At 44.6% G+C, this 19,651-nt stretch overlaps 1 protein-coding gene across 9 annotated transcripts in view; it reads left to right on the top strand.

Moving 5' to 3' along the window:
- LOC116954442 (sucrase-isomaltase, intestinal-like) overlaps positions 1-19,651 on the top strand; it is a 382,301-nt gene that overhangs the window by 97,545 nt on the left and 265,105 nt on the right. For all 9 annotated transcript variants that reach the window (XM_032974950.2, XM_032974949.2, XM_032974952.2 and 6 more), the window contains 2 exons: positions 1,273-1,444; positions 15,244-15,343. In XM_032974950.2, the coding sequence (XP_032830841.2) occupies positions 1,273-1,444; positions 15,244-15,343 (272 nt within the window). The remainder of the gene's footprint in view (positions 1-1,272; positions 1,445-15,243; positions 15,344-19,651) is intronic.

Below are 19,651 nucleotides of genomic sequence, written 5' to 3'. Positions count from 1 at the left end.
ACGTGGTTGGGTTTGAATGGCCATCGAGCAAACTCACACTACCTGTGATTCGATTAATTGTCACGATTCGGCTATTATATTAACGAATCGATTATTTATTTCACTCTTGTTTTATGCACTGTCTGTACCATCCTATTTGTACCGTCTGCATACGCCGTCAGGTTAACGTTGCGTCTGCTAATGGCTCATCTGCAGTGTCGTTATGTCGGTTTTTTTCTCTTACCATTCACCAAGGTGGAACAAAAATGCATCGCACTTTGAATAGATATACAAATATTCTTAGGTGTATCATTCGACACCCGTATCGAGAGCATAACAATTCATTTTAATTGGTGCTACATGCCTCGGATGCCTGTGGACATACACACTACATCCGTACATGCAATGGCAGCCTGAATTGCTGTTCACTGACGGCGCGTGTGAAGCAATTATGAGGCTAAACTGGGGACCGATATTGCAAGCTTGTGTCTGTGTGACCAATGTGGTATGGTGAGGCACAGTGCTGAAGGTGGTTGGCACACCGTAATAAGACCAGTCACCCGGGTTTGACTGCTGTCCGTGGATGAAGAATAGCAAGGGGTAGTGCCTCATCCAAGCATAGGCCTCCACCAGCTCATTTGACCATAAATGAGCATCGAGTGCTGTGTAACCATTGCCATGTATAGCACCTTATGTACTATGCCAGCCTTAATTAGTGTTCACAAAAGCACCATTGCTAGAGTCTATAACACAAACAAAAGGATCATTGTTTTTGTTTGTGTTTGTATGTGTGTATGGGGAGCAGTGGTGCAGTGTCCAGTGCATTCCGTAATGAACCCAAAGGCTCGATGATCATTCTCACCCATGGCTAACGACAATTGCAAGTGGCATCATAACTCTCCTGGATTAACGCAGTGTTAGACGAGCACCTGGTGCAGTGTGCGAACATTAGCTTAGCAATGGGGACACAAAGGTGGTAGGTCAGGCACGGTCCTGTCCACGCCACTCCCTCGTGCATTGCATCAGCCAGCGCACAATGACCAGAGTATTGTCTAACGTGTGTATGAGCATTTACCTCTTCCAGTCATCTCAGACATTCAACCCATGCATGGCACCTGGGTCTGTCCCGTGACCTCCTCTGTCAGCGAGCCTTCAACACTGCACGTGGCCTCAAAGTGCACGTGGTCTGGCACGGGAACCGTGGTGACGTCACCGCCAATTTGTTGCTGTTGTTTACCTCTAAAACCTACGTAGCATGTTGTTGTTGTTGTTCTCTTTCTTGTGAACGTGCAGGTTTGACAGCTCTGTGAACCCCATGCGGTTTTCCGACCAGTTCCTGCAAATATCGACCCTTCTTCCCAGCCCTTCGATCTACGGCTTGGGCGAGCATGTCCACCAGAACTACCGGCACAGCACGCAGTGGAAGACCTGGCCCATGTTCACCCGCGACGCCTTTCCGAACGGGGTCAGTGCTGCCGCCCTCTCATCCCTGGAAACAGTTTTGATTCCTGCGCAACTGTCGATCTCAAGAGACGTTCGAATATGCATTGACCAATGGCCGTCATGCACCCTGATCACGTCACCGTGGTACAAGTCAATAACTTCAATTGGCGCAACAGTGGCGAAGTGTTAACTACCTTGCCTGGTATACAGGAGGTCGTGGGTTCGATTCCGATCATGACGCCCGCTGTATATTTGGAGTTTCTCTCCCCGTGGTCACGTGGATTTCTCTCCAGGCCCTCCGGTTTTTCCCCTCCACATTTATAAAATGAACGTGCGTTCAGAGTAATCGGCTGCTATGAATTTCCACGGGAAAAGCCACTTCGTTGGCATATAATTTGTAACCAGGTCGCTGAAATAAAATAGTTGTTTAGCTCAGTGGGCTTTACCTGGTAAAATACAAATAGTTTAGTTTTAAATAGTATTAATTTAACTTCATGGTACACCGCATATGCACCCCAAACTAATTAACTGCCCCACACCCAGTGCAAGTATTCGTGCACGGGTGTAACTTTCATAATAGAGGTGTTTTGGGTTAGATAACATACTTTTAAATGTGTGGTTAGACCCACCACCACCTTGACACAGCCAATTAGTAAGGTTTGTCACGTAAACCAAACATGGCAATGAGTTATTCGTTCAGCACACCTGTGTATTGGAGTTTAAACCCACAACATTTACAATTCTAATTTTCTACATTCACTCATCTGTCCCTTGTGCTCTGAAAGAGGAATTATTTGGTGGTGAGACTTATCGACCCCTACCGACGTTGGGCAGCCACATTCCAGAAGGAGAGTAACACCTGATGATTTTAAACATGAGTGTAGCGTATGAAAAATAAGAATACGTTTTACATTTTCTGGCAAAAAAAGGTCACGTGATATAGCTGCTCACGCCAAGCAATAAATGCTCTGATACGTGCATTGTTTTTGTATCATTCATCTTTTGGCGTTTGCTGGTCTGACACTGGTGAGACTAGGCCATAAAGAACAGTGTCTCTGGTGTAGGTCAATGAGTTTCAAAGATAATGCATATATTATCAGAGCATGTTTGTGTGCATGTTCACTGCAAGTACTGCGGTTAATGCAGACTTGATTCCTTGCAAAAGGTATCTATTTGTTGTTTGAACATCTGAACGCCTATTTTTATTTTTCATACTTTGATAATGTAAAAAAGGTCCCATTTATGAGTGTATAGCATACATTTTTTTGGGATGGTGAGCAAAGCTTTATATCCTCTGCCCTATCCACAGTCGGTATGGCCACCCCCATAGATTTTTAACATGGTCCCCCATTCTCACTTACCACCACCAACTTCAAAATAATTCCCAAACACTTGGTCTGACTCCTTGACTCGACGTGATTAACAACCACCACTTTAGAACTAAATAATATATACAAAACTTCATATACTGTCAGAGTGTAGACAAAGCGTAGCTTTTAACTTTACTTTGAAGTTGTGAACTTGTGTTTTGGGTATTGTACGATTTTTGGAGAAAGCACAACATTGAGGTGGGCGGATAACTCAGATGTTAGAGTTCGGATCTTGCAGGCAGCTGCCTATGATTTAACTGGGTTCACAAGTGTAGGGAGCTGATGGTTTCAACCTGATCACCAATGATTACACAAATACCATCACTTTTAATTAGTTTTTGCATTTAGTGTGTGTAAATCCCAACGTCACGAATCTCAGTGGCAGAGGGGGGCTGAGAACTGCTGTCCCTGAACTGTTATCAAGAAAGATGGCGGCGCACACAGTTGCAGCAGCTCAGTGTCTACCCGGTCGGTGCCTTGTATGGTCGTTTATGTACGCATTGTGTCTTGTATAGTTGTTTATGTACACATTATGTCTAGTATGGTTGTTTATGTACGCATTATGTTTTGTTTTGTGTACATTTTGTCGGGCGAGTAACACCTTTAACCGGCACGATCTCCTTAAGATCGGACTATGTTACGAACGGAGTGTTCCAAGCGAGTTTCTCCATCTTCACACGATTCCGGTGGCATTAGCGAGGAGCCCCGGCTCTCCGTGGATTATCATCCCGGCGGGGAGGAGGCGAAGGCGGCGTAGAGAGAGAAGGCAGAAGCGAGGCTGCAGGGCCGGTGCGCTAGCCAGGCTACGGAGGCAGCCACTCAAATCACCACTACCCAGCCTATTTCTCACGAATGCCAGATCCCTCGAGAACAAAATGGATGAACTGAGGCTACAGACTACAGCGAACAATGTAGTGAAGGACAGCTGCATTCTGCTTTTCACAGAAACCTTGCTTCATTCATCCATCCCGGACTCTGCTATTGAGCTAGCAGGCTATACAGCACAGCGCCATGACAGAACAGTAGACTCCGGTAAGAGCATAGGAGGGGGTTTCTGTGTGTGCGTGAATAACAGCTGGTGTAGTAACACAGTGACTGTAGACAGCCACTGCTCACCAGATCTGGAGTATGTGACTGTTAAATGCAGGCCCATTTACCTCCCAAGAGAGTTTACTGTGGTCATGATAACCGCTGTTTACATCCCACCGGATGTTAATGCTAACTCAGCTATTGGACTTTTATATGGCAGCATTAGCATTCAGCAGAGCAAGTATCCTGACGCCGTGCAGATTATAGCAGGGGATTTCAACCATGCAGACTTAAAGGCAGCACTCCTTAAATTCCACCAGCATGTTAAGTGTGCTACTAGGGGAACTAAGACTCTGGACAAGGTCTACACCAACATCAAACTAGGCTACAGGGCTTGACCACTACCACACCTGGGCCAGTTCTGACCATTTGTCCCTGCTTTTGATCCCTGCATACGCCCCCATCAAGAAAACGGCTCCTACCATCACAAAAACTGTCGCCACCTGGTCTGAGGGTGCCACCCAGCAGCTGCAGGACTGCTTTGATAGGACCAACTAGGGGGTCTTCGAACATCAGGACCTGGAGGTGTTCACAGATAGTGTATTGTGCTACATTAAAAACTGCATAGCCACTGTCACTGTGGACAAACGCATTCGGGTCTACCCCAACCAGAAGCCCCTGGATGACCCGGGAGGTCCAGCAGCTGCTGAAGGAGAGGAGCATCGCCTTCAAATCCCGAGATAAAGCTCTCTACAGTACAGCCCGAGCTAACTTGAAGAGAGGCATCTGTGAGGCCAAAGCTGACTACAGGAGGAGGATTGAGAAACGCCTGGACAGTAACGACAGCAGGCAGTTGTGGCAGGGAGTCCAGCAACTCAACAACTACAGGGCCAACCTGATGGTGACACCGCTCTGGCAGAGGAGTTGAACCTTTTCTTTGCCCGCTTTGAGGTGACACCACCAGGGACAGCATCATCAAACCCCACGGTTCACAGCAACTTGAACCTCACAGTAGAGGAGCATGAGGTGAGGCGTACGCTGCAGGCCGTCAACCCGAGGAAGGCTGCGGGACCTGATGGCGTCCCGGGACATGTGCTGAGCGACTGTGCTGACGAGCTGGCTGGAGTCTTCACAAGGATTTTCAACCTGTCTCTGGAACAGTCCACGGTACCACCTTGCCTAAAGTCCTCCACCATAGTTCCCCTGCCGAAAAAACCCCACATTTCCAGCCTTAACGACTACCGGCCAGTAGCACTGACGCCAGTGGTGATGAAGTGCTTTGAAAAACTGGTCCGGAGTCACATCATTGCAACATTGCCTCGAAGCCTTGACCCCCACCAGTTTGCCTACAGAGCGAACCGATCCACGGAGGACGCCGTGGCCACAGCACTACATGCTGCACTGTCACACCTGGAGCAGCAGGGGAGCTATCTGCGGATGCTCTTCGTGGATTACAGTTCTGCGTTCAACACCATCCTGCACACAAACTGGTGGGTAAAACTGGGCGACCTGGGGCTTACACATTCCACCTGCATGTGGATACATAGCTTCCTCTCGGGCCGCAGACAGAGGGTCAGAGTGGGCCGTCATACATCCACAGCCCTGAGCCTCAGTACTGGCTCCCCCCAGGGCTGTGTCCTGTGCCCCCTGCGCTACTCCCTCTACACACATGACTGTGCCCCCGTCCATCATAGCAACACCATTGTGAAGTTTGCTGATGACACCAGTGGTGGGGCTCATCTCTGGGGGGGATGAGTTTGTCTACAGGGACGAGGTGGAGCGGCTGACAGCATGGTGCAGGGGCAACAACCTGCTCCTTAACACCGCAAAGACCAAGGAGCTCATAATAGACTACAGGGGAAAGAAAACGGACACTCCACCACTAACCATCAACGGGGACTGTGTGGAGAGGGTGGCAGACTTCCGCTTCCTGGGAGTCCCACGTTGGGGAGGGCCTGACCTGGAGCGCCAACACCTCTGCGCTACTGAAAAAGGCCCAGCAGAGACTTTACTTCCTGAGAATACTCAGGAAGAATAACATCACACAGAAACTGCTGGTGTCCTTCTACCAAGCTTCCATCGAGAGCATTCTTACATACTGCATCTGTGTTTGGTACACCAGCTGCACAGTGGCTCAGAGGAAAGCGCTGCAGAGGGTTATCAACACGGCCCAAAAAATCGCCGGATGCCCTCTCCCCACACTGGAAGAACTACACAGCTCCCGTTGCATCAAAAAAGCGCAGAACATTATAAAGGACTCTTCTCACCCTGGACACTCTCTGTTTGAGCTGTTGCCATCAGGCAGACGATTCATATCAGTCAAAACAAGGACAAACAGATTCAAACACAGCTTTTATCTTACAGCAATTACCACACTCAATACTGCTAATTAATTATTAATACTGTTTACAATTGACTGTAAAACAGGGATGTGCAATGACAATATGTACCTTTATGTGGGTATGTGGGTATACTTGGGCAGTTTTTATATATAAAATTTATTGATTATCTTTTATTTTAATTTATTTTTATATCTTGTTTTATTTATTTAAATTTATGAATGATGCACTGACTGGTGAGCACTTTAAATTTCGTTGTACTGGGGACAATGACAATAAAGGATCTATCTATCTATTTGTGTGGACGAGAGATCACTCGTGGGGATCTCCGAGGTAGCTCTGTGATATCCACTTCTGCGGGCCGATTATTCTCACGCGAAGATCTGCACTGCTGCGTGAAAGATCCGAATGGATCATTAATCTCGTAACATGAGTCCGATGGCACGATTGGGATGCAATTGCTGAAACATTTCAAAAGAGGTATATTAATGTAAAATATACAAAGCGCAATATTTTTTGGGGGGGTGGGGGGTGGGGGGTGGGGGGTGGGGGGTGGGGGGTGGGGGGCGCAGCATTTAGACGAAACCGTTGGTAAGGGTTAAGTAGCACATCTGAAAATTGACGTCGGCATCACTGTGAGTCTCAGAGGCATGCCGCAGATTGTGTCTTCCACCGCAGCATTGGACTTGCCTTGTGCCGGCGCACAGCCCGCAGTGCTCATTCACATTGCATCTCAAAACTTGATGTTTTAAAATAGCAACTACCGCCGATGACATGTTGATCCAACTCCACAGTGTGCCGCTCGCACGTCGTTCAACGAGCAATGAAAGTTCGCTGGGTGTGCGCGTGGCATCGAATATGTATGATGCTTTTTTTAAATCGTTGTTTGATGTGTGTGTGTGTTTTAGATTGTATATTAATTGCTCACCAGAGAATTCGATGATTATTAATTAATCATCTCACGTGTATTTTGTTTCACCGTTGCCAATTAGGTTCCATCATTAACTATTATAGGCACACACTTAAACATTATAATAGGATGTGATAGTTCAGCACATTAGTAAAAAAGTAATGTAAATGTACTGTGTACAATATCACACGGTGTAAAATAAATTCCATTACATTGTGGCATTAAATCAGTTTTTCTAGTCATTTTTACTATAACATAATTGAATTTTTAAATATATCTATTACAATCCTGCCATTAAAAGGAATGCAATATCATAGCTGGGCACTATATCACCGTGACAACGATTTAATTTCCCTGTTGCCACTCAACTGTTTGACGTTCTAAAATAATCACTACACGCACAATGCTGTCTTCAGCTGCCCACCACACTTCGTAAATGTGCATGCAGAGCCCTTTTTGTCAATCCACTGCTAGATGAGGGCCTCCCAATGCCATGCGGGCCACGGAGTTGGTCATTGCAGACTGGTGAAGGACGTGAGCATATATGTAGGATTATATATGTATTTTGCTCTTGTCAGATACATAATAGTGATAACAATACAGATAACCAAGCGAATATGGCATTACGTGGTGTTTGGGTATGCTGTGGTATGCCAATCTGGTGGTGATGAACATCACAAACATGTTCATCACAAACATGTTATGAAGCTCTCTTCCCATGGCCATTAAGGTAGCATACCCTGATTTTCCAGGAGAAGACACCTGTGATTAGCACGGTTGGCTACGTACGGTGCGAAAGAAGTTCAACAAACAATGCATCTTTTGGCACTGCCTTCAACTGCCTTACAATGTATCCCCACAGGAGCCTTTTAGGCATGGTGCTCACCCAGTCAACCACTAGTCAGGCTCAAATCTACTTAGCTTCATAGATCTGACAAGAGCAGGCATATTCTGAGTGAGGGGTGCCATGTTGGCAAGATGTTAACTACCTCACTAGGTATACAAGAGGTCGTGGGTTTGATCCCAACCTTGACGCCTGTATAGTTGGAGTTTGCATGTTCTCTTTCTCTGTGGTCACGTGGATTTTTCTCCGTGTACTCCGGTTTTCCCCTTCATATTTGGAAAATGCATTTAGAGTATTTGGCTAATATACAGTTCCACGTGATAAGCCACTTTGTTGAGCTATCATCTATGACCAGGTCGCTTCTGCAAAATAACTTTATAGTTCAGTGAGCCTTACCTGGTAAAATAAAAAATAGTTTATAGTGTTATAGATTTGGTCATTGGTTATCCACTGTGCACGAGGAGGAAAATTACCCAAACAAATTAAGAAACGGTGGCGATTATCAAACAAACACTGGTTCGGTTAAAAAAAAATGACATGCACCACACACGTCATTCGTTGCGTTCACAATGAAGAGAAAAAACATTTCAATCACCGGTGTTGGTTCGAGGAGGTGAGTAAGGCTGCCTAAGTGTTGGCAACGGTGGAGACCTGAAGTTGCTTGCTCATGCCACTGCTGACTGGTCGAGCCTTCACTAGAGAACCCCCCTCTGTAGGTGTTTTTTTTCTTTTCTTTTTGGTCTACTCTTCCACATTGACCAGACGTTTTCAAAATATAACAGCATTAAATTCCACTGCATGCGAATTCGAACTTGAAACGACACATTTTGTTATAAGAAGCAGACACATTATCACCAGTCCAGTGCTTACTATTAATTACAAACTGCTAAAGACGAGAGGCAGATTTTCACCAACAGGAAATCGAATGGGTCTTTCAATGTGTTATGCTATTTGTTTAGTCTTTTCTTCTCGCATTTCCAGTATGTTGTTACAGATTCAATTCCAGACGGTGCCTTTTTTGTCTGGAACATGCTTAAAGTAAGTTGAATTAATAATCGGGACCCCTTAGTAACCTCACGCGGGTTTCCCCCCCCCCCCCCATAAAAAAAAAACTGTTCCAAAAAATCTGTGATTTTATTTTACGAGGTGCCATCGGCCGCATCATCCAGTACTGTCTTCCTTCATGTGGATGATTCATTATTGAGTAGCAACTATAAATCGGTGCCTGCAAACTTCACAATTGCTGGCCCAGTGGCATGGTTGGCTTGGGTCTTGGGGAAGAAGGACAGGTTTGATGACTCAACGACTCTTGCTTCCCACATCGGTAAGTCATGGAGATATGTAGTTGTAGGTTAAATTCCCGACGGTGTCCTTTTTTGCATGGAACATGCTTAAAGTAAGTTTCATTTCCGATCGGGACCCCTTGGTAGCCTCGCGCGTTTTTCCCCCCCCCATAAAAATAAACTTTTTCAAAAAAAGATGCGATTTTATTTTACAAGATGCCATCGGACGCATCGTCAAGTACTATCTTCCTTCATGTGGATGATTCATTATTGAGTAGCAACTATAAATGGATGTCTGCAACCATTCCCAGTTGCTGGTCCAGTGGCATGGTTGGTTTGGGCCTTGGGAAAGAAGGACCGGGATGGTTGGTCTGGGCCTTGGGAAAGAAGGACCGGCATGGTTGGTTTTGAGCCTTGGGAAAGATGGACCGGGATGGTTGGTTTGAGCCTTGGGAAAGATGGACCGGGATGGTTGGTTTGAGCCTTGGGAAAGATGGACCGCCATGGTTGGTTCGGGCCTTGGGAAAGATGGACCGGCATGGTTGGTCTGGGCTTTGGCAAAGATGGACCGGGATGGTTGGTTTTAGCCTTGGGAAAGATGGACCGGGATGGTTGGTTTGAGCCTTGGGAAAGATGGACCGCCATGGTTGGTTTGAGCCTTGGGAAAGATGGACCGGCATGGTTGGTTTGAGCCTTGGGAAAGATGGACCGGGATGGTTGGTTTGAGCCTTGGGAAAGATGGACCGCCATGGTTGGTTCGGGCCTTGGGAAAGATGGACCGGCATGGTTGGTCTGGGCCTTGGCAAAGATGGACCGGGATGGTTGGTTTGAGCCTTGGGAAAGAAGGACCGGGATGGTTTGTTTGAGCCTTGGGAAAGATGGACCGGGATGGTTGGTTTGAGCCTTGGGAAAGATCGACTGCCATGGTTGGTTTGAGCCTTGGGAAAGATGGACCGGCATGGTTGGTTTGAGCCTTGGGAAAGATGGACCGGCATGGTTGGTTCGGGCCTTGGGAAAGATGGACCGGTTTGACGACTCGACGATTCCTGCTTCTGAAACCAGGGAGGTCATCGAGACGATCGGCGTTCGGGCGTCCGAAGCGACGGCGTGAGCATCGGAGGTCCACAATACCAGGCTCGGTGGCGAGATGTTGCATCATCGTCCACCCAGCATCGTCGGGTGCAACTCCAAGTCGATGTCGAGCGTGGGACGTGACACTTGATGATGGGCGATGGGTTCAATTGCACTCTTCAATTGCGCTGACAGTCGATTAAGTTTTATGGAGCTTAGCGCATGCAGGGCAACGCTCATTGGCTTGAGGTCCTTTGTCCCATTACCAGAGTGGGGAAACGTCGCATTCTCGTCTCCGTCGCCGTACATGTGGAGGACAAATTTCCCCCCCCCTCCGTGATGTGCACTATGACATTCAATGATGAATGCTGACGGTACCTTGGCATTGGTTGGGGAAAGGGTGGAGGTGAGATTTCCCTATTGCAATGCAAAGAATCCAAACGAAGCAAAGCGCGATAATGCAAAGTTGACAGTCAAGTATAATTTCGTGCCATTTGAATCATTGCAAGTTAGGACTACTTCCAAGGTAATTCCCACCACATTTGTGCACAGTCTGAATTATAAAGGTCATTCACTTGGCCAGGGATGTGTGTGTGTTAATGCTGTTTTTGGTAAACCCGTGGAATGTCTTAAAAGAGAGATTTTGATGGAGAGTTCAATTTATTTCCGAAAGAGGTTCTTGGATAGTGAGGCTTCACTGGCACTCATTTAAAAGTGCACTTGCAAAAGAATACAAATGGAAATTGAAAAGACATCCAAGCTGCGCGGTGAAGTTAATTTATTGTTAACTGTTTTGGACATTTTAAAGATAAACCCTTGTTGACTGACTCCAGTAAATAGAACACTCCGTGGCATATTTCATTGATTGAAACCTTTTTAAACAAACGGATCAGTAAATGCCGACTCCTATAAGGTTACAGTACGATTTATAGTTTAAATATGTTTAATCCTTGATCTATGTTGACCAATCAAATAAATTGTTCGTTGCTAGGGGGACTAACTCTTTTTTTAAATATGTCATTACGGAGAATTGTAATATTAGCATAATTTCCCTTACACCTAAAACATACCAATGATTCAAGCATTCTCGTGTTAACTTTTGATTGTTGTTTATCCATTTTGTTTTAATCCCATTTGTTGATTTCTTAATTTATAGAAAAATTGATGTAAATAGGATTTAGCCCTGAATGTAATTATGCGTACTAATTAATATCTGCAGCATTGTGAGATGCAATTAGCGTGAATTACGTCATATGAAGCTGAAATGTATTATTATTATTATCCGGATCCAAGACTGTATTGTTCTTGAAAAATTTGGCTTTTTGTGCATCTGTTCAAATCACATGCTGTGTTGCAATTCATCATCATCTGATAGGAAGCTGTGATAAGCTATTTGACACCAGGAACATAATGTTGGCTGCGTGCGACGAGCTAAATCGTGTGCACCTTCCACCCCTTCCAACATGCATGGCCTGCGTAGAAGAGTAGACCAAATCACCCTCTAGATGGGCTTTCTCCATTGTTCTTTTTCACTCTTTCGTAGAGTCCCTTTCTGCCAGCGGTGGCACGAGTACAACATTCCATGGCAGCAACTTTACCCTTTCTAGTTTTTTTTACCCCCCATTGTTGGCTGAACTTTTTTTTCCACGATTAAACCACCACGATTTTAGAAAGGGGAATAAGTACACTCATTTTACCCATTCGGCCTCTGCAATAATCTATGTCCATTTGGACTATAGCGTCGAATTTGCAATCTAGTATTTGGCAATGAACCAAGGGGCTGCTTTGGGAGGGTGCTTTGTCAGGACATCATTAATGCTGTACACAATGTCCCTTCTGACTGAGCGTCCATCATGTGCTACACTAGAAGCTATCCCTATGCTGGACGTAAATTTGTATGATTAAAATCCGCGCTGAGTGCAAATAAGAGTCTGCCAAAAGTATACGCTTTTGAAATATGACAAATGCTCTTAGATTTTTGGCATCCCGCCCCTAAGCCAGTCAGTGCAAGCAGCCCAGCCAAAAACTTTAACTTTTTGACTTTTTAACCTTTTTTAGGTGTGCATATATAAACTCATACCCTAATTAATTATCAGCATAGCCAATAATTTCCTAATGCATTCCACCACTTTTCCCCCCGCACGGTAATCTCAGCAAATGAAGTTTGGAAGTGGTGCGCATTACTGAAAAACTCAAAGTGCAGATTACACTCCTCAGTCCATTTGTATCCATAATTATAAAACGATATATATTGTTTTACTCTAGTGGCTACAGTGTGCTGCTCACAATCAGCTGACTGTGAGTTCAAATCCCAATTTGAATTCAACCTAGCCCCAAAGTCAACAAAATGAGCACTGCTTTATTGGGAAGTCTATTTATTTGCTCATGTGTATGGTGGCAAATAGGCATTTACAGTATATTATGGTCGAACTGGCTCATAACTGTTTGGCCACTCCACCACCCCTCCTGTGAAGGTTCTGCAAGATCCGGTGAAATGTTGGGATTGTGGCCTGGAGGTGTGGAGACTGAACGGATTTGTTGATTGTAATTTATTTTCTCCGTGATGATTTTTTTTCTTGGAATGTGCATATTTTTTATCGTTATTTGAGTATCTTTCTTCGTGTTGATTTGCTAAGTTGTGGGGGTTTTTTTTTTGGTATAATCTGTGTACGGGACTGGCTAATTGGTGTGGCAGCGTTGTGGGATGCAATTGCATGAATGACGCTATATAAAATGAAATTATTATTATTATAGCAGTTGTGCAATGGGCAGACTTGGTCCTGATCCACATTATGGTGACAATAAGTCTCTGCTCTTGTCTACCCTTCATTGTTTTATTGCTCCACTATTTCTGCGCTTTATGCTTTTGGCTATGTAATGTTCGCTTCCACCACATAATGCCGTCCATGTGTGAGCGTATTTGAAGTAAATACATAAACACGCATGTGTGCATGCTTTATTTTCAACTAGGTGGGAGCCCATTGCAATTTGATCTGAACGATAAACTATTTAAAACTAAACTAAATCCAAACTATTTTATTTCAGCAGGTAAGGCCCACTGGGCTGCGTAGCTTTTGTCCAGAAGCGACCTGGTCATAAATGATAGCTCAACGAAGTGGCTTATCATCGTGTGGAACTTCATAGCAGCCAAACACTCTAAATGCGTGTTGCTGATTCTAAATGTGGAGGGAAAAACCGGAGGACCCGGATAAAAATCTATGTGACCACGGGGAGAACATTCAAACTCTAAATATACAGGTGTCAGGGTCGGAATCGAACCCACGACCTCCTGCCTAGCAGGCGAGGGAGATAACCGCGTTGGCTAGATGGTATCACTGATGGTATCTCTATAACTCTACCGATTGATCCATTGCATTACCCAACTAATGATTAACACTAATATAGTTACCAAAAAAAAGTATCAGCTGTGCTCTCACGTGTGCCACTGGACGGAAGGTGATGGGCGGGGCTCTTGACATCGACATCATCAGCCGCATCGCACTGGGCTTGGCTTATCGCGGGGTTTCCAGCCTTCGGAAGGCAGTCATTTTTAAAGGACCGTTAGAAATTGACTCCAAAAAGTAGTCGATCATAATTATTAACCAATACATTTACTTAATTAACAAAATCATCACCCCAGCTTTGATTGGGACTAAATGTATGCATTTATAAAGAGGGACCCGGGTTACAGAGACATACATATGATTGTAGAACCACGCAACTTAAATGCAAATAATCATAATTGCAGCACGCCGGTGTGTTGGAGAGTAAACCCACAACAATTACAATTTGAGTACGACGTTTCACCAGTAATTAAAATTAGCATCAGGCAACAGCCAGAATTGTCCGGTGTGTTGAGCTAGTAACGAATTGGCACGTTTTGTTTACGTGACAAACCTTACTAATTGGCGGTGTTGGGTGGTAGTGGGTTTAACGGCACATTTATATTTAAGCGATCTAACACAAAAACCTCTATTATGGATGATATTGGTCGCGAAAGCCTACGTGTTAAACTGTATAGAAAACAATGAACAAATTTCAACTTGGAATGATATGAAACAAAACAAATAAAGTGGTGAGAATTCAAAATAGATGCTTGTGGGTGCCGTAACATCCTAAAAACGTTTGGTGAGATGCTTTCTTACAAATCTGAAAGTGTTGCAGGGCATATTCAGTGGCACCATCAGCTGCAGAATTCAGATATTTAATGGCGTAATCCATAACGGTTAAATTATTTCAGCCGGTGTTATAAAACATTATGAAATATATATGGCACTTCTTGGTTTGGTTTCAAGCCTATGAATAAATCACGCGGAAAGCGTCCGATCGCATCTGATTTCATAATGGGGTTGAGCCTGGATAGCGCGAGGATGAGTGACCACAATGTGCACACAAGATGCAGGTGCAGTAGGTGGCAGTGAAGCAAAATCTATTCTTGTTCTGCACTTCCCTTCACCTTAATCAACCCACACTGACCAGCGTGGTGAAGTATGGTAAAACAACCATCTCAGTCTGTAATGCATGGGCAGGCCTGATCCAGCAAAGGATCGACAAAAAACAAGCTATACGTGTGCACCTTGTATCCTTTTGGGCGTGTGTGTACAGTGGTAGATTGTGATGCTCGCAATCCATGTTTTGTGAGTTTAAATCCCAGTTACGGGTGGATACAATGCGTACTATTCTGTGGGGAAGTCAACAGCAGCTGTATTATGGACATACTCAACCATGCCGATAAGAATGTGGAATTTGACGAATGCCATCGCACACTCAACGGAGTGAGACACTGCTTACATTTTATTTTCCACTTCCTCGCATCTGTGTACGCATCTCTACGCCCGACTCGACATCAGCGCCCGTCAATGCGGGACAAATTTCAATGTGGCTGCCACTTGACTGACGGGCTCCATGCCTCCGACCTTCACGCATTTCAGCCGTGCCCTCTAATTACACCGTCCCTTTTCCTTCCGTTCCGCAGGGCACGCACAACCTCTATGGACATCACCCCTTCTACATGTGCCTGGATAGTGCCAGCGGCAGTGCATTTGGAGTCTTCTTGCTCAACCTGAACGCCATGGGTGAGTAACTGTCGACTATTGCTCAGCTTCGCCACGTCGGGTGTAGTAGGGTTGCCACCTCCGAGAGACACAAAACAATTGGGGACTTACCACGGGGACGATACTATCTCACGAAACCAGAAGTGGAGAGCTACATGAAAATGTGGTGTTGTCTTGAGTGGTGTATTTGTATGCATGGACAAACAAACAGGACTTTGAAATTCCTGAGAAGGCTTGCACATTACCTGAGACAGCTGCTTTTAAAAAGGGAACCAAGATGGGAACATCAGGGGACACGTGGCACCCTTGGTGTCCTTCTGCCGCACCTCCGATTAGCACGGTTGGCTATGCACGGCGCGGAAGAAGTTTCAACATACATACGTACAGATGTGGCATTCGTAATCGCAAAGGAAAGTTTGTAATGAATCAATTTGGAGGGTTGGTGGATCGCACAAAGATGGAACCACAATGTGTAGGAGACATTCTTCTGCAGGTCAATGAATAAGTTAGTGTATGTCATATAACCGGTCTGAATGTGACTGATATCCCTGGTTTTATGAACACATTTTCCCAAGTTTCCCTCCCAAACACGCTTAATAAATCCTACGCATATTCAATGAAATACACTCGTAAAAAATATTAAAACTAAAACATTAATATTCTTGGTTATTTCGGTAAAGGGAAACAATAAAATAATAAAAAATATAAAACAAAAGCTTTAATTCAAAAATGAAAGCATTACTGTGTAGTTTTTATTATCAACAGAGTTAAGAAGATTCACGTACAATATTATATGCATTTTGCAACTTAATTCTGGCATCATGTTGATAGTGAGTATTAATTGCATTTTGTAAGGGTGATAATTAGTTTTGTGACTCGACACTAATGATGATGATGATGCATATTGCAACGTAATACTGATATCATGCTGATAGTGCAGTTCAATAATGTTTGATAGTGGTGCATTTTGCAAATTAATGCCGATGACGAGATTGCTAATTGAAATGCTTGCAGCAAGGCAATGCGGTTTGCAGAGTGGGCTAAGCAGAATTTAGGAAACTGGCAATATAATAGGGGAACGGCCATCTGAAAGCATACACACTCACTCGATTTAAGCAAAATCTGTTCATTTGAATTCAATGCTGCGATCACCAGGACAGCGGGAATGCAATACAATTTGTTTTTTAGTGGCATTTTAAGGTTATTTGTAAAAATACATTAGATAACATTTTCCCAGCACGTTTAATAGAAAGCCCTGTAATTGAAGAGCATTTACATTTGCAATTACAGCACCAAACGGGAACATTTACTGTGGAGAGACAAACAGGCTCTTCCTTTGATTTCTATGGACAGCCAGGCAGCTTTTCGCAAAGTTTTCAAAGGCAGGTTTGCACAGGCACTGTGAGTCACTATTTCAAAGGGATGCCATCATTATCATCAGTCACGGTTAATCCACTGCTGGATTCAGGGCTCCGCCAAAGCCCCAGCCACCTCACACAATGACGCGATGCAACAAATAAAACCCAGCACCTGCACATCACGAGCTAATGCCATTGCTCCATCTCCTGGCCGGACGTACTCTCGGATTCGTTCCACCAGCACAGCGGCAATGCAATTTCATTTGTTTTGACTGTCATTTTCAGGTTCTTTGTAAGAATACATTACATCGAATTTTCCCAGGACTTTTAATCGGAAGCCCTGTAATAGAAGGGCATTTACTCGCGGATTCGTTCCATTCCTTGGTTGCCACTCCGCTGTTGTTCTTGACCATCGTCCATCATGCTTTCCAGCGACGTGTCCGGCCTAAGTCCACTTACTTTTCTGAACAGCTTGAATAACGTCAGTAACCCTGCGTGTGTTCTCCAATGCGCGTGTTCGCCTTCCTGTCTCAGTGTCATTTTGACTGTCGGCATCTCTCAGCTTTTGTTCTGTACCTTTCTGTCAACGGTCACGTTCCCTGAACCAAATGTCAGAGCGAGTGGTGCACGCACGTATGTACGTGTGTATGTTGAACTTCTTTCACGCCGTACATACTCGACCGTGCTAATCGGAGGTGTGGGGGGAAGGACAACAAATTAAACATGAAAAGCAGTTCTAAAGAAATTAGTTTTGAATCCAGATGAATTAAAAGTGGCATAGCTCCAGTGGCTTCCTCATATCGGAGGGAAGAGCGTTCCAGACGGCCGCAGAAGCACCTCTGAAAGCGTGCGATGCGGTGACTGTCTTTGTTCGCTCGTTTTCCAAAAGCCGCTGCGAGGATGACCGTAGTTTGCGTGATGGTTCATGTCAACGATGACTATGCATGAACCAAAATCATCAAGCGTGACAATGCCTACCCGAATAAAGGTCGGAAGCGTGACTGACTGCGCCAAGGTGAATCATCGTGTCTGAATGAAAGCGCAGGCTAAAGTAATTTAGTCGAGTTATTAGACACTGCAGTGCACTGAGGAGGACTAACAATCGTTGTACAAATTTTGATTTAAAGCTTTCGTGACTGCAGTAATTCATATTCTTAGCTCTTTCGGTAAAGTCACGTTGAAGGGAAACAACATCAGGTGTGATGACGACCGTTTGTGTTATGGTCGAAACGTCGTGAGAATTTTTTTTGTTTTATATATATTTTATTGTTTTGTTGTTTCCCTTCAACGTGACTTTACCGAAAGAGCTAAGAATATAATAATCGTTGTACAGTATAACAATCTATAACAATGGCAATAACAGTATTTGGACAGGAAAGAGTTGCGACTGAGTTCATCGCTCGGCTGAGCTGGTAACATTAGAAGGGGGGCGGTGGTGATGGTGGTTACAAATATACACTTTTGCCCCCTTATTCGCAGACGCAAACGCATGAGCAGACCTGCTGCCAAGTCACCTCAAACAAAGGGGGGGGAGTGGGGGCAGCAACTGCCACCGGTTGTGATGATCAATTAACTTTTGAGATGAGAAGTGACGTCAGTCGTTTTTTTTGTATCACCTGGTGAAGCGCTCTCAAACACCCCGGCTCTCAAGGAGGGTTTTCTATTGAGATAAATAAAATCAAAACGTGCGCACACAAAATTCATAATAGAGAAAACGTGTTTCGGGTTGGGGTTGGATCGCGTACGCATGAACGTGTCGTTAAACCCGCAACCGCCCGACACGGCCAAACTTTGTCACATGAAAAAAATATATATTCTACGTTACATCACCCCCCCCTCTGGGGCGCAGCCTCTCCTCTGTAGACACACATCGCGCGGGCGGCACACGCGAGGCCTCGAAACTGCTGCTCCGCCAAGAGGTTGCACGCGCGATGGTGACCGATCAACTAGTCTGCCCCCTCCCCACCCAGTGCGATGGATCTTTCTTTTCTTCCGGAAACTGCCTGCGGCAGCGTCTACTGTGAGCAGGGCCGCTCATTAAAAAGTAAATATAGGTCCAAATGCCCTTCTGTCTCCACATATATTTAAAAATTGCATGTTTAGTCCATTAGCCTATTGGCTTTCGAGACCGACATTATCCACACCGGCACTTGTTTAAGCAAGACAAACGGTGGACTAATCCTGACCTTCTGGGTCTCATCAGCAGTCAGGCTTGTTCAACAAATGCTGCTGGGTTACCAGATGTTATTGGCAAAACACTTCGTCTGAACTATGGCGCCTTGTTAATTCAAAAATTCAGTATTCTATACAAACTCATTATGCATTGCTGCCAGATAATAATCATCTAGAATGTTAAATGGCTGATGGGATAATACGATATTCTTATTTAAATGTATAAACACAGTCTGCAATTCTACGTGTGTATGCTTTTACCCATATTGCTCCAAAGCAACATTGATCATTAGAATGATGGGATGAGTCCTGGTCATCGATTTCAATGTCTGAGCTAATAACTCAAATTTTGTGTATAACTGCCTCTCAGCTTTCAGGCTCCACAAGCCAACGAGGTTGCTGGTAAGCAACACCTTTACATCTCAGCCCAGCAGCGAACAGCAAAATTGCTGCCCACATATCTCAAGGCCACATATCGTAGTGCGGTCAAAATCAGAATATGTATTTAAACTTTAGAAATCCGATCATCTATAAAGCTTTCTTTCACACATGTCCAGTATCGGCAAGTCAGAAAGTAACAACAACACACAATACAAAACACGATAGGGGTCCAAAGTATAGGAAAGGAAAACAAATCACACAAAAAGGTATTTTTTATTTTACCAGATAAGGCCTACGGGAGCTATTTTCTTCCTTTGCAGAAGCGATCTGGCCAGAAATTATAACCCAATGAATTGGCTTGTCACGTGGACATTTATTGTAGTCAAACAATCTAAATCACATAAAACCATGTTTCTAA

Source organism: Petromyzon marinus, chromosome 55, assembly GCF_048934315.1.
Source record: "Petromyzon marinus isolate PM22_M1 ecotype Great Lakes invasive population chromosome 55, UKy_Petmar_22M1.pri1.0, whole genome shotgun sequence".
NCBI lineage: Eukaryota > Metazoa > Chordata > Hyperoartia > Petromyzontiformes > Petromyzontidae > Petromyzon > Petromyzon marinus.
The sequence above is the reverse complement of the archived record's forward strand: the minus strand, read 5'-3'. Positions and strand labels throughout refer to the sequence as shown.